Source organism: Microcebus murinus, chromosome 3 (genome assembly GCF_040939455.1).
Source record: "Microcebus murinus isolate Inina chromosome 3, M.murinus_Inina_mat1.0, whole genome shotgun sequence".
Classification (NCBI taxonomy): Eukaryota; Metazoa; Chordata; class Mammalia; order Primates; family Cheirogaleidae; genus Microcebus; species Microcebus murinus.
In genome coordinates this window covers 29,935,038-29,949,499 of record NC_134106.1, presented here as the reverse complement: position 1 = coordinate 29,949,499, position 14,462 = coordinate 29,935,038, and the positions used below count along the sequence as shown (strand labels likewise).

At 35.9% G+C, this 14,462-nt stretch overlaps 1 protein-coding gene across 4 annotated transcripts in view; it reads left to right on the top strand.

Annotated features, from left to right (window-relative positions):
• Positions 1-14,462, top strand: part of HEATR5B (HEAT repeat containing 5B) — a 100,754-nt gene that overhangs the window by 7,677 nt on the left and 78,615 nt on the right. For 3 of the 4 annotated variants that reach the window (XM_012788429.2, XM_012788430.2, XM_076000667.1), the window contains exons 5-10: positions 1,141-1,290; positions 6,591-6,762; positions 8,807-8,964; positions 10,290-10,539; positions 13,206-13,292; positions 13,873-14,028. In XM_012788429.2, the coding sequence (XP_012643883.2) occupies positions 1,141-1,290; positions 6,591-6,762; positions 8,807-8,964; positions 10,290-10,539; positions 13,206-13,292; positions 13,873-14,028 (973 nt within the window). The remainder of the gene's footprint in view (positions 1-1,140; positions 1,291-6,590; positions 6,763-8,806; positions 8,965-10,289; positions 10,540-13,205; positions 13,293-13,872; positions 14,029-14,462) is intronic. The other variant, XM_012788431.2, reaches the window with a different exon arrangement.

The following is a 14,462-nucleotide window of genomic DNA, read 5'->3' as shown; positions in this document are numbered from 1 at the left end:
TTACTTGCCCCTTATTTTAGTGTACATTACCTTATATTTCAGAAAGCAAGGAAAGAATGCTTTTCCTTGACAATGATAGGTTTACCTATTTTTTTTTTTAGCCATATGGTTATTTTTGTATTAACCTTTTATTTTTTTGTGCCATAGCTAATGTATTAATTTCCTGTGGTTGCCGTAATAAATTACCACAGACTGGGTGGCTTAAAACAATTGAAATTTATTGTCTTACAGTTCTGGAAGCTAGAAGTCTAAAATCAAGTGTCAGCAGGGCCATACTTCCTCTGAAGGCTCTGGGGAAGAATGCTTCCTTTCCTTCTTAGCTTCTAGTGGTTGGTGGAAATCTTTGGTCTTCCCTGGTTTATAGATGTATCTCTCCAATCTCTGCCTCCTTTGTCACATGGCCATATTCCTGTCCCTCTGTGTTCTGTGTCTAAATTCTTATTCCCTTATAAGGGTACTAGTCATTGATTAGGATTGGATACCTCTTCTGGGAACTATTTATCCATTCATTCGTTAAACAAGAATTGAGGACATATTTATTTGTTAGGCATTAGGCACACAAAGATGAGTAAGATGTGATCTCTGACCTCAAAGAGCTTGCAATGCAGTGGAAGAGATCTATGTGTGAATAAGTATTATTAGAAATAAGAATAAGCACTATGAGAGTATAGAAACAAGAGTTTGAGTTAGTCACAAGAGGAAGGTTTGCTATATTTCTGACAAACTCTTTTAAATGTGTTGGATGTTTTCTTCTTCCTCTTTTGAATGGTTTACAATATTTCTAACTATTTTTTATTTAATCTTTTACATTCTAAAAGTTTGGACCCTTGAGATACGATATTGAAGCTTTTGAATCTGTCTTCATGTTCTCATTATATCGTACTTCAATATGTAACAGAAACATTGGAATATGTTTCCTTGTTGTAACTGAATTTTTCAGAAAGAGATTTAATTGAGTAATTATTCTTACTTTTCAGGTACTTTCTAGAATACTTAATTTTATTTTTCTTGTCATTACTTACCATATATAATTTGGAGGTAATTATATATTAGGTCCAAAGAACTTTTGTGTCTTAGTGTATTTTTGTTTGAACATGGAATTTATTTTACAATATAGTTTTATTTTATGTACACATCTAGTCTCAAGGGAGAAGTGAAATCTTAATGAGTCTACAGAAAGTTCTAAATGGACTGGGTGGTGCAGCAGCTTCCTCACATCGTGATATTTACAAGAATGCCAGGTCTCTCCTGACTGATAGGTCAATGGCCGTTCGATGTGCAGTGGCCAAGGTTAGTACTCCAGCACTTTATAATGCTGCTCTTTATCATGGTAGTTCTTAAACAGTGATTATTTTTTCCTTTAAAATTTTAAATTATAGCGTGTTTTTTGTTCCCATGGATTAGTTTCATTTTTTAGAATTATATATATATGGAATTATGTGGAATATATTTTTGTGTTTGTGTTCTGGCTGCTTTCTCTCAGCATAATTATTTTGAGATTCATCTATGTTGTTACATGTATCAATAGTTCATTTCTTTTTATTGCTACGTAGTACATATTGTGGATATACTACATTCATTTGTTCCTTTACCTATTATAGACATCTGGGTTGCTTCCAGTTTGCAGTATTTAAAAAAAAGCTGCTGTGAACATCTGTATATGAATTTTTGCACCGACATACACTTTTATTTCACTTGGGTAAATATCTAGGATTGGAATGGCTGAATCACATGGCAATTTATATTTAACTTTTTTTTTTTTTTTTTTTTTTTGAGACAGAGTCTCGCTTGTTGCCCAGGCTAGAGTGAGTGCCGTGGCATCAGCCTAGCTCACAGCAACCTCAAACTCCTGGGCTCAAGCAATCCTTCTGCCTCAGCCTCCCGAGTAGCTGGGACTACAGGCATGTGCCACCATGCCCAGCTAATTTTATATATATATATATATTAGTTGGCCAATTAATTTCTTTCTATTTATAGTAGAGACGGGGTCTTGCTCTTGCTCAGGCTGGTTTCGAACTCCTGACCTCGAGCAATCCGCCCGCCTCAGCCTCCCAGAGTGCTAGGATTACAGGCGTGAGCCACCGCGCCCGGCTATATTTAACTTTTTAAGTAACTGCCAAACTGTTTTCCAAAGTACTTGCTTGCCCCATTTTACATTTCCACAGGCATTATATGAGAATTCCAGTTCTTCTATATCCTCACCAACATTTGTTACTAAGAGTCTTTTTAATTTTAGCCATTCTAATAGATACGCCCAAGTTTCTATTGTGACTTTAATTTGAATTTCCCTATGACTGATAAACATATTTCTAGTTGCTTATTTGCCATCCATGTAGTCTTTGAAGAAAGATGTGTCCAATCTTTTGCCCATTGTTTTATTAGTGAGTATATTTTCTTATTATTGAGTTTTGAGAGTGTTTTTAGGTTCTTTGTATATTCCCTTATCAGATCCATGACTTGCAATTTTTTTCCCAATCTGTGGCCTGTCTTTTCATTCTCTAAATAGCATTTTTTTAAAGAAGTTTTGAATTTGTTTAAGTCCTGTTTATCAATTTTTCTTATATGTATTGTGCTTTCTCTGTTACACCTAAGAAAACTTTTCCTAACTCAAGGTTTCTCCTATGCTTCCTTCTAGAAGTTTTATAGTTTTACACTTAGATACATGATCCATTTTGAGTTAATTTTTGTTTATGGTGCAAGATATGAACCAAAGTGGTTTTTTTTTTAATACGCATATCTACCACACCAGCATCACATTAAAATGCTTATCTTTTCTTCACTAAATTTCCTTTGCACCTTTGAAAAATCAGTTGTCCATATATGCATAGATATATTTTGGGACTCTGTTTTGTTCCACTGATCTATTTGTTTGTATTGATACCTATAACACTTTTCTTGATTATTGTACCTTTATAATAAGTCTTGAAATTAGGTGTTTTAGCCCTCCAACTTTGTTCTTTTTCAAAAATTCTAGATCCTTTGCATTTTCATATGAACTTTAGAATTAGCTTATCAGTGTCTACAAAAATATCATGCTGAGATTTTGGGGATTCTTTTGAGACAGAGTCTCATTCCATCACCCCAGCTAGAATGCAGTGGCCTGATCATAGCTTACTACAACCTCAAACTCCAGGACTCAAGTGATCCTCCTGCCTCAGCCTCCTGAGTAGCTGGGACTACTGGTGTGAGCTCTGAAGACCAGCTAATTTTTCTATTTTTAGTAGAGATAGGATCTCGTTATTGCTTAGCCTGGTCTCAAACTCCTGAGCTCAAGCAATCTTCCTGCCTTGGCCTCCAGAGTGTTAGGATTATAGATATGAGCACGCTGAGGTTTTTATTCAGGTGGCATTGAATCTAGGGATCAATTTGGAGAGAATTGACATCTTAATAACATTAAGTCTTCCAATCTAGGAGCATGATATATCTCTCTATTTCTTTAGGTCTTTGATTTTTCTTAGCAACATTTTGTGGTGTTCAGTGTATAGATCTTGCACATCTTTCGTCAGATTTATCCCTAAGTATTTCATATTTGTAATGCTATTTTAAATGGTGTTTTTTAAAAATTTCAATTTCTAATTGTTCATTATTAACATAGAGACATACAATAGATTTTTTTTTTTTTTTTTTAGAAACAGGATCTTGCCATGTTGCTAAGGCTAGAGGTCAGTGGCATGATCATAGCTTATTATAACTTGAACTCCTGGGCTCATGGGATGCTTCTGAGTAGCTAGGACTATATAGCACATGCCACCATGCCCAACTAATTTTTAAATTTTTTTGTAGAGATGGGATTTTCACTGTGTTGCTCAGGCTGGTCTTGAACTCCTGGCCTCAAGTGATCCTTCCACCTAGACCTCCCAAAGTGCTGGGATTACAGGCATGAGCTACTGTGCCCAGAATTAGAATTGATTTTGGTGTATTGATTTTGTATCCACCAACCCTGCTAAACTGACTTATTAGCCCTATCAGTTTCTTTTGGTAGATTATATTGTATATTCTATGTGAATGGTCATGTTGTCTATGAATAAAGACAGTTTTACCTTTTTTCCATTCTAGATTCTTTTCATTTCTTTTCTTTTTGCCATATTGTACTGGCTACATCCTTCAGTACAGTGTTGAATAGAATACTTGAGAGCAGACATCCTTGTCTAGATCCAGATCTTAAGGGGAAAACACTCAGTCCTTTGCCAGAAAGTATGTTAATTGTAGGTTGTTTTGTAGATGCCCTTTATATGTTGAGGAAGTGCCCTTTTATTTCTGGTTTCCTAAGAGATGTTTTCAGAGGTACGGATGTTGGATTTTTTTTTTTTTTTTTTTTTTTTTGAGACAGAGTCTCGCTTTCTTGCCTAGGCTAGAGTGAGTGCCATGGCGTCAGCCTAGCTCACAGCAACCTCAAACTCCTGGGCTCAAGCAATCCTCCTGCCTCAGCCTCCCGAGTAGCTGGGACTACAGGCACGAGCCACCATGCCCGGCTGATTTTTATATTATATATATTAGTTGGCCAATTAATTTCTTTCTATTTTTATGGTAGAGACGGGGTCTCGCTCAGGCTGGTTTTGAACTCCTGACCTTGAGCAATCTGCCCGCCTCGGCCTCCCAGAGTGCTAGGATTACAGGCGTGAGCCACCGCGCCCGGCCCGGATGTTGGATTTTGTCAAATGCCTTTTGTTTTAAATTCGTTTACTTACGTTGTTTCTGTTGTTGCTATTGTCTGGTTAATTTTTATTTCAAGATAATTGCAGATTCACATGCAATTGTAAGAAATAATATAGAAAGATATTTATAAACCTTTACCCATTTTCCCCCAATGATAATATCTTGAAAAAGTATACCACAATGCAACAACTAGGATATTGACATTGACATAATCTGATTTTATTCAGATTTCCCCAGTTTTACTTGTATTCTGTCCAATCCTTTTTCAATATCTATTGAAATGATTATTTGATTTTTCTTTTTTAGTTTGTTAATGTGGTGAATTGCATCGACTAGTTTTAGAATTTTAGTAAATCCCACTGGGTCATGGTCATGATGTATTTTCCTTTTTATATATTTTGTATTAGAGTTACTAAAAGTTTGTGAGTTTTCATATCTATGTTCGTGAGGAATATTGGTGTAGTGTTTTCTCTTGTGTCATTGTCAGGTGTTAGTGTCAGGGTGAAACTGCATTCATAGGGTGAGTTGGAAAGATTTCTTCAATTTTCTGGAAGAGTTTGTACAGAATTGGTATTATTTCTTTTTTTTTTTTTTTTTGAGACAGAGTCTTACTCTGTTGCCTGGCCTAGAATGCCATGGCGTCAGCCTAGCTCAGAGCAACCTCAAACTCCTGGGCTCAAGCAATCCTTCTGCCTTAGCCTCCTGAGTAGCTGGGACTACAGGCATGCGCCAGCATGTGCCACCATTCCCGGCTAATTTTTTCTCTATATATATTTTTAGTTGTTCAGCTAACTTCTATTTTTAGTAGAGATGAGGTCTCACTCTTGCTCAGGCTGGTTTCAAACTCCTGACCTTAAGTGATCCTCCCACCTTGGCCTCCCAGAGTGCTAGGATTACAGGCGGGGTCTCACTCTTGCTCAGGCTGTTTTCAAACTCCTGACCTTAAGTGATCCTCCCACCTTGGCCTCCCAGAGTGCTAGGATTACAGGCGTGAGCCACCACACCTGGCCAGTATTGGTATTATTTCTTTTTATTTTTTTATTTTTATTTATTTATTTTTTTTCATTCCCCAAAGCACCAGAAGGTATTATTTCTTAATTAAACATTTGGTTGAATTCACCAGTGTAGCCATCTGGACCTAGTGTTTTCTTTGGGGGAAGATTTTGACTTACAAAAGCATTATTTTTAAAACTGATATTGGACTATTTAGGTTATCTGTCATTTCTTGAATGAGTTGTCTATTTCATCTAAGTTGTCAAATTTATTAGCATAAAGTTTTTCATATATTTTCTTAACCCTTTTATTTATTTATTTATTTATTTTTTTATTCTTCTTTCAAACAGGGCAGACTGTCTCAGTTTCTTAACCCTTTTAAAACATGATTACTCTGTAGTGATTTGACCTCTCTCATACCTCATTTTGGTAATTTTTACTTTTTTTTCCCTGATTGGTCTAGATAGAGGTTTATCAAATTTGCCTTCTCAATGAAGCAGCTTTTGGTTGTATTTCTATTATTTTTCAGTGTTATAGCTAATTAATTTCCTTTCTTATCTTTATTATTTCCCTTTTCTGCTTACTGTGTGTTAAATTTGCTCATCTAGTTTCTTAAAGTGGAGGCTGAAATTATTGACTTGAAACCTTTGCTCTTTTCTGATATAGTGGTTTAATATTATACATTTCTCCCTAAGTACTGGAAACTCTCTGAAGACAGTAAGCTAGGATAGTTGTAGGGTTCATTTTGTTTGTTTCCCATCTCTTTAGGATAACTGTTCTTCATTTCCTGATGTCCAGTGTCTTGAAAACTGTTGTTTAATATATTTTGTCCAGTTTTTTGGTTATTTCAGGAGAGGTTGAATCTGGCTCTTGATATTCCATCTCTAGAAGCAGAAGTTCTAGGATGTAATTTACTTATTGTTTTTTGTTTTTAATTTTAGTGTCTACTAGAACTACAGAATGAAGCTGTATTCATGTGGACTGCTGAACTGGAAAATATAGCCACTCTGTGTTTTAAGGCTTTGGAAAATTCAAATTATGGGGTGCGAGTGGCAGTTTCTAAACTCTTAGGAACAGTCATGGCTACAGCATTGATGCCAAAACAGGCAACAGGTATTGTTGTTTGCCAACCCTGATTTAGATTATAATAGATATTTGAAGGTTTATGGAGTGCTTCTTTTTTTTTTTTTTTTTTTTTTTTTATTGAGACAGAGTCTTTCTCTGTCACCTTGGCTAGAGTACAGAGGCGTCATGATAGCTCACTGCAACCTCAAGCTCCTGGGTTCAAGTGATCCTCCTGCCTCAGCCTCTCAAGTAGCTGGGACTACAGGTGTGCACATCGCACCTGGCTAGTTTTTCTATTTTTGGTAGAGATGGAGTCTTGCTCTTGCTGAGGCTGGTCTTGAACTCCTGACCTCAAGTGATCCTCTAGCCTCAGCTTCCCAGAGTGCTAGGATTACAGGTGTGAGCCACTGTGCCCAGCCTATTTGCTAATTTCTTCCTTTCAATATCTGATGTGTAGATTCTTATTTATACTACAGTCTTTATTTTATTATTTTTATTTATTTTTTTTTTTTTGAGGCAGAATCTCACTTTGTTGCCCAGGCTAGAGTGAGTGCCGTGGTGTCAGCCTAGCTCACAGCAACCTCAAACTCCTGGGTTCAAGCAATCCTGCTGCCTCAAACTCCCACGTAGCTGGGACTGCAGGCATGCGCCACCATGCCCTGCTAATTTTTTCTATATATGTTAGTTGGCCAATTAATTTCTTTCTATTTATAGTAGAGATGGTGTCTCACTCTTGCTCAGGCTGGTTTTGAACTCCTGACCTCGAGCAATCCCCCTGGCTCGGCCTCCCAGAGTGCTAAGATTACAGGCATGAGCCATCGTGCCTGGCCTATACTACAGTCTTAATTTTCAGTTTTTCTTTACAGTTATTATAAGCAGATTCAAAAGCAGCTTTGACTTTTCAAGTGACTCTTGCTTTGCCCTACAGTTCCATAGAGATGTCTCAGGGGTGGTTGTGACTAGGTGATGAGTGAAGCCAGCTCTGCCATTATCTCCACTCCTACCCCACCTCTTTGTAGTAGAAAGAGAACCAGATGTTTTAGGTTCAAGTCCTACCCTTTATATTTATTACCTGTGAAACCATATTTAATTTCTTTGAGTTTTGGTTTCTTTGTCTTTAATGGTAATTATTTCATTAGGTGATGATGGCGATGATGTAACAGTTCAAAGTGCTAACTGTGTGCCAGGCACTGAATTACGCATATTATAAAATTCTCACAAAAGCCCTATAAATTATAAGTACTGTTATTATCATTTTATAGATGAGGAAATTAAGGCTTAGAGAGATCGTATAACTTGTGTTCTAAAGAGTGTTCTAGTAAGTGTTGGAGTTGAAATTTAAACCCAGGCAGCCAAATTCCAGGGCCCACAGTCTTAACTATGAGCTTTATACTTTCTCTACAGAATTATTTTGAGTATTGTATTTGCCACTGTTATGGGAAAGGACTTTATGAAATATGAAGGTATTTATAACATATGAAGCTGGTTTGGTTCCCAGTGACATTTTAATCCGTTGGTAACTACTGTATAGAAAGCACTATGTTGAGAAAGTTTCTTTTTGTCTGTCTTAGATGGGAATGAGAGCTGTGACTAGTTAGTAGTTTCTGCTGTGGGTGTGCTGTGCCCTTCTTATGTTACATATAGTATTAAATTTATCATTATTAGTAGACTATTTTGGCAAAGATTTATTGACTTGCATTTGTATTCTAGTTCCTTCTATTTTTTTCTTAGCATTTTTTGCTTCAAAATTGATTTAGGTCTACAAGAACATTGTAAATTATTATTATTTTTTTTTGAGACAGAGTCTTGATTTGTTGCTCAGGCTAGTTTCAAACTTCTGACCTCGAGTAATCCGCCTGCCTCGGCCTCCCAGAGTGCTAGGTTTACAGGTGTGAGCCACCGTGCCCGACCGAACATTGTAAATTTTAAGATTTTATGAAGAAACTAAATCTTGTCCTTATTGTAGTAAAGTATCATTAAAAATAATTATTTGAATTTTTAAACTAAAGTATTAGAAATGTGATTTAATTAATAGCAAAAAAATATACTTTAGAACTATATTTGCTTATGAATTTCCTTTTTTTCCTGAAAGTAATGCGTCAAAATGTGAAGCGAGCGACATTGGATGAAGTCTTGGAACTCATGGCTACAGGATTTCTACGTGGAGGGTCAGGTTTCTTAAAGAGTGGTGGAGAAATGTTAAAAGTTGGAGGATCTGTTAATCGTGAAGTGAGAGTTGGAGTTACACAGGTTTGTAACATATATGTAGAAGAGAATTCTGTTCATATCACTTGTAAAGTTTCATGGAAGTCTGTTACTAAGTAATAGCACATAACAGATCTTTTTTTTTTTTTTTTTTTTTTTTTGAGACAGCCTCATTTTGTTGCCCAGGCTAGAGTGAGGGCTGTGGCATCAGTCTAGCTCATAGCAACCTCAAACTTCTGGGCTCAAGGGATCCTACTGCTTCAGCCTCCCTAGTAGCTGGGACTACAGGCATGCGCCACCATTCCCGGCTAATTTTTTGTATATATATATATATTTTTAGTTGGTCAATTAATTTCTTTCTATTTTTAGTAGAGACGGGGTCTCGCTCAGGTTGGTTTCGAACTCCTGACCTTGAGCAATCCGCCGGCTCGGCCTCCCAGAGTGCTAGGATTACAGGTGTGAGCCACCATGCGCGGTCACATAACAGATTTTCAAATATTGTCTGGTTCTTTCAAAGCATTTCTTTTACCAAATGAATGAATTACATTCAAATTCTAAATTACACGCTTATACGGAAAGGTAGATACTTGATGTGTGAATAAGCCTGTGTCTAGGATATTCATATAAATATCTAAAAATTGTTCCCAGATTATACCTGGCAGAAAATCAATATATAGTCTCACTCAGTATTAATTGAAACTGCATTTAGGTAGCTTGAGGCATTTAGATTTAATATTCTCTAATTGACTCTATAGCTAAAAATATTGGTTAATACTTTGGGTTTTCTGTGGATGAGTAATCACCAATGTAATTATAAGATTAAATTTTATATGGTATTATAATTTCAAAATAATAATTAACACCAAATAAAAGGTCATAATGATCTAATAATTAGGACCTAGTAAGATGAAATGGTGATCATAGTCAAAATCTTGGTTTAAGTCAAAATCACAACAACTCACTTTGTCCCTGAAGTGTAAAATAGAAGTAAACCATTTTATTTTATAGAGAAAATCATAAGCAAGTGCTTTCTAGCTCTAAGTGTGTGTTTATTTAGAATGTTATGTTTTCTTATTCCTGTAATCTGTTACCCTCCTCATCACTGAGGTAAATTCACCTTTTCTTGCCTTCCTCACCACTCTCTTTCTGTTCTTCATGAAGCAATTATGTTAAGAACTGTTTTTAGTCATGGGTACTTTACCAGTAATTCCTATGCCAGAAGTACTAAAAAGATCTCAAGTTTAAATTTTCTGTTTTAGTCTGAAATGTAATTTATTTTGCATGCTGTCATTAGTTACTTCTGTAGTTACTTTGTAATTACTGCTTACTTATATAAATTTATCTGAAGTTGTATCTTAATCTATTCATAGGCTTATGTTGTTTTTGTGACAACATTGGGTGGTCAGTGGTTGGAGCGTAGTTTTGCTACATTCTTGTCCCATGTACTTGATCTGGTTTCCCATCCTCGAGCGACACAAACACATGTGGAGGCTGTGTACTCAAGACGATGTGTCTCCTTTATCCTAAGAGCTACTGTGGGCAGTTTGCTAGGTGAAAAAGCCCAGATTGCAGCTGCCAAAGAAATATGCCAAGCTATTGGAAAACAAATGAAAGCAGTAGGTAAGAATTTATATAATGATGTGTGTTGTCATTTAGTTCTTTTTTATTATTTTTAATAAATACTAATAGATCCGATAAGTTTATACCTTTTTGGACAATGTTTTTATAGTCATTTTTATTTTATTTATTATTTTATTTATTTATTTTTAAATTTTATTTTTTTGAGACAGAGTGCAGTGGTGTCATCATAGCTCACTACAACCTCAAACTCCTGAGCTTAAGAGATCCTCTTGCCTCAGCCTCCTGAGTAGCTGGGATTACAGGTGCAAGCCATGACACCCAGCTAATTTTTCTATTTTTGGTAGAGATGGGGTCTACCTCTTGCTCAGGCTGGTCTTGAACTCGCTGAGCTCAGACAGTCCTCCCGCCTTGACCTCCCAGAGTGTTAGGATTACAGGCCTGAGCACTGCACTGGGCCTGTAGTCATTTTTATTGAGTACTCTTATTTGATAGTAAAACAACATATAATTATAGTGAAATAGAGTTTCTAAAGATTTGGGTAGCATGTTTGTAAGATTAAGCTTTCTGTTTTATATCCAGTACCTATACTGATTTTAAAACTCTCCTGGTATGCAACAGCCTATAGAGTGCTGTCTTCAAGGAGTAATCTTATTATAATTTTTCTGCTTGGAACCTGATGTTTTATAAACCTATACTTTTGTTGTTTTCTTTCCTCTCTTAATAGGCTTAATATGAAGACTTAGAGAGGAGCAATTACAGATGGATATTAGCTCCCTATAAGATATACTGTGAAATCTCAATAATTCATAATTATAAGAAACCCTTTTCTAAAAAGTTTCAATTTTATTAATTTTTCAGTTTAAAATAGTTATTCAATATCTGAGATTTATAGAGTAGTAATTCAAGATTTAAATGATCAGGGAGATACAGTTCTTGTCTTCATAGAGCTTATAATCCAATTATAAGGGGACTAGAGCAAGGCTAAGTATAAATTCTGCAAGACGCTTTAGTTTTATCACTGTTGGAAATATACATTAACTTACTTTATTTATGAATGAATGAATGAATGAATGAACAAACGAGACAGAGTCTCACTCTGTTGCCCGGGCTAGAGTGCGGTGATGTCAGCCTAGCTCACAACCACTACAAACTCCTGGGCTTAAGTGATCCTTCTGCCTCAGACTCCCTAGTAGCTGGGACTACAGGCATGTGCCACCATGCCTGGCTAAGTTTTTCTATATATTTTTAGTTGGCTAATTAATTTCTTTCTGTTTTTTTAGTAGAGACAGGGGTCTCGCTCTTGCTCAGGCTGGTTTCGAACTCCTGACTTTAAGTGATCCACCCTGGCCTTGGCCTCCCAGCGTGCTAGGATTACAAGCATGAGCCACTGAACCCGGCCTACATTAACTTTAATAAGGCAAATTATATTGCCTGACGGAGATCTTTAGAAATAAGGATTTAGGCTGGACACATCAGTTCCATTGACTTATTTTATATTTTTCTCTTTAATATTATACTGTTTTAATTATTGTAGTATTATAAAATAGGTTTCAGTATTTGAACTGTAGGACCTGCCACATCATTTTTCAATTTTAAGAGGCTCTTAACTATTCACATTTGTGATTCCAGTGAACTCTAGAATCATCTTGTCATGTTCCATAACTGGTGTTGAGGTTTTGATTGCAATTGTATTACATTTGAGGATTCAGGCCAGGTACAGTGGCTCATGCCTGTAATCCCAGCACTTTGGGGGGCCAAGGCAAGAGGATGGCTTGAGGCCAGGTGTTTGAGACCAGCCTTGGCAACACAGCGAGACCCTATCTCTATAGAAAAATTAAAAAAATTTCCCAGGCATGGTGATATGCACTTGTAGGAGGATGAGATGGAAGGATTGCTTGATCCCAGGAGTTCAAGGGTGCAGTAAGCTGTAATTGTGCCACTGCTTTCTAGCCTGGACCATAAAGTGACACCCCATCTCTAAAAAAGTTAACAAACAAAAAAACCAAGGATTTGATGAATAGCTATAATCAGTAATTTATTTTTAGAGAATATATTAAATATTTTATAAAATTAATATAAATAGTTGTAGTTTTTGTTTCTAATAGCTTACTTAGTAAACCATTTTTAAATGCATATAGACTAACTGAACATGATGAATTGTGAATTAAGTGGTGTTTAAAATAATGAGGTATTATTCTTTAGATATGTTAAAATAGTAATCTGTCCTAGGTTCACAACTTCAAAAATAATTGTGCATTGATTCATTGAAGAAATGATTGGGTGCCAAAAACACGGTGCCAAATGGTGAGAGTAAAATTGCAAGCCAGAAAAAGCACCTGTCTTCAGGGAGCTTATAGTTTAGCAATCAAAAGATAGAGTTCATACATTTCTAAGTCCAGAAATATCTGAAAAGAAAAGAGGTATTTAATTATAGTCCATAATTTATTAATCTGTTATATTCTGTTATTATATATTTTTATAATCTATTCGTGATAAATAAGCATAAAAGGAAAGAAAAATTTTTGCTATCATTTAAAGATTATTAATCTTAAAGTCATAGTTAGTTATTTGATTTAAAAAAATTCCTAAAAGCATAATAAAACACAATGATATATATGGGAAATTTATGGGCTAATTTGTACTGTTAATAAATAATTCGACAAGGGATCTTTAGTTGTCTCATGTCAAATACATTTCAACTCCAGTGGAAGATAACACGTGGGGAGAGGGACCAGCAAAACTAATTCCAGTGAGAAGATCTAAAGACACTTTCCTTATAAATCCACTTTCTGGTCAGTAATTTGACGATAATACCTCCCATATATTGAGCCCTTGAAATAGCAATAATAATAATAAAGTAACTGTAATAGCTGCTAACATTTATTGAATGTGTTTTGGGGGAAGTGTTGTGTTAAATTCTTTATATGCATTGACTTTTTAATCATCGTAATACCTTTTGAGAAAGGCACATAAGCCTTTTAACAGATGAGGAACTTGAGACAGAAAAGTTGAGTATCTTGCCTAATGTCCCATAACTAACATGACTGGTGGAATTGAGATTTTAACCCAAGTCGTCTTTCTCCAGAGTCTGTGGTTTTTGTACACTGTGGGTTGCTGTTGCTTTCTAAAATCAGGCTGTATTCCTACAAGCAGTCAAGTGTATACCTCAGTATATATTTTAGCATTGCAAAGTCATTAAACAGTGCTTTTAAGTCAATTCAGTTACATAAGTTTTTCCCTGAGAAATAACTGCATAGAATTTTTAACACTCAGCCATCAATTGCTATGACTAAAAACATAAATAGTATAGACCAAAAAATTTGTATCACAGTTCAGTTCACGCACATCAAAGGCATGACTTTGTGTTTCTAGAAGCAGTAGTGAATGACACTAGTGGCGAAAACAAATCTGGTGCAGCAGACATCGCAGCCAGCCAGCACGTCATGGTCTGTGCGCTGCAGGAGCTGGGGAGCCTGGTGCAGAGCCTGAATGCCACCGCGTCCCCGCTTATTCAGGAAGCATCGATAGGTATGACGTTCACTTATTCGCTGGCACATTTTTTCACTGTTCTTCAAAGTCATAGGTATGATCGATATGTAACTCCTGATTAGTTGCTGCTTAACTTCATAATTAGCAGTGTAGGTCATTGGGTTTCATTTAAGTTAAGATTCATTGTGTTAGGGACTATTGAGTTTGGGAGACAAAGGGGAAACAGTCATGGTAGTTGTTTCTGATAATTGACTAAAATTTGTTAAAGACTTCCATTTAATTTTACATCGACATTTATGTTTTATGGATATATTTGTACTGTGTTCTGTGTAGAAAATGTTCCTGTAAAGTACTCTGCTGTTTATAAGTAATATATGTGTTTTTTGGCAAAGTTGTGTGAAAACCATATGTGTGCAATTATGATTTTAATTACTGTGTTACATACATAGTCTTAGTTTCTGAAATCATTTGAC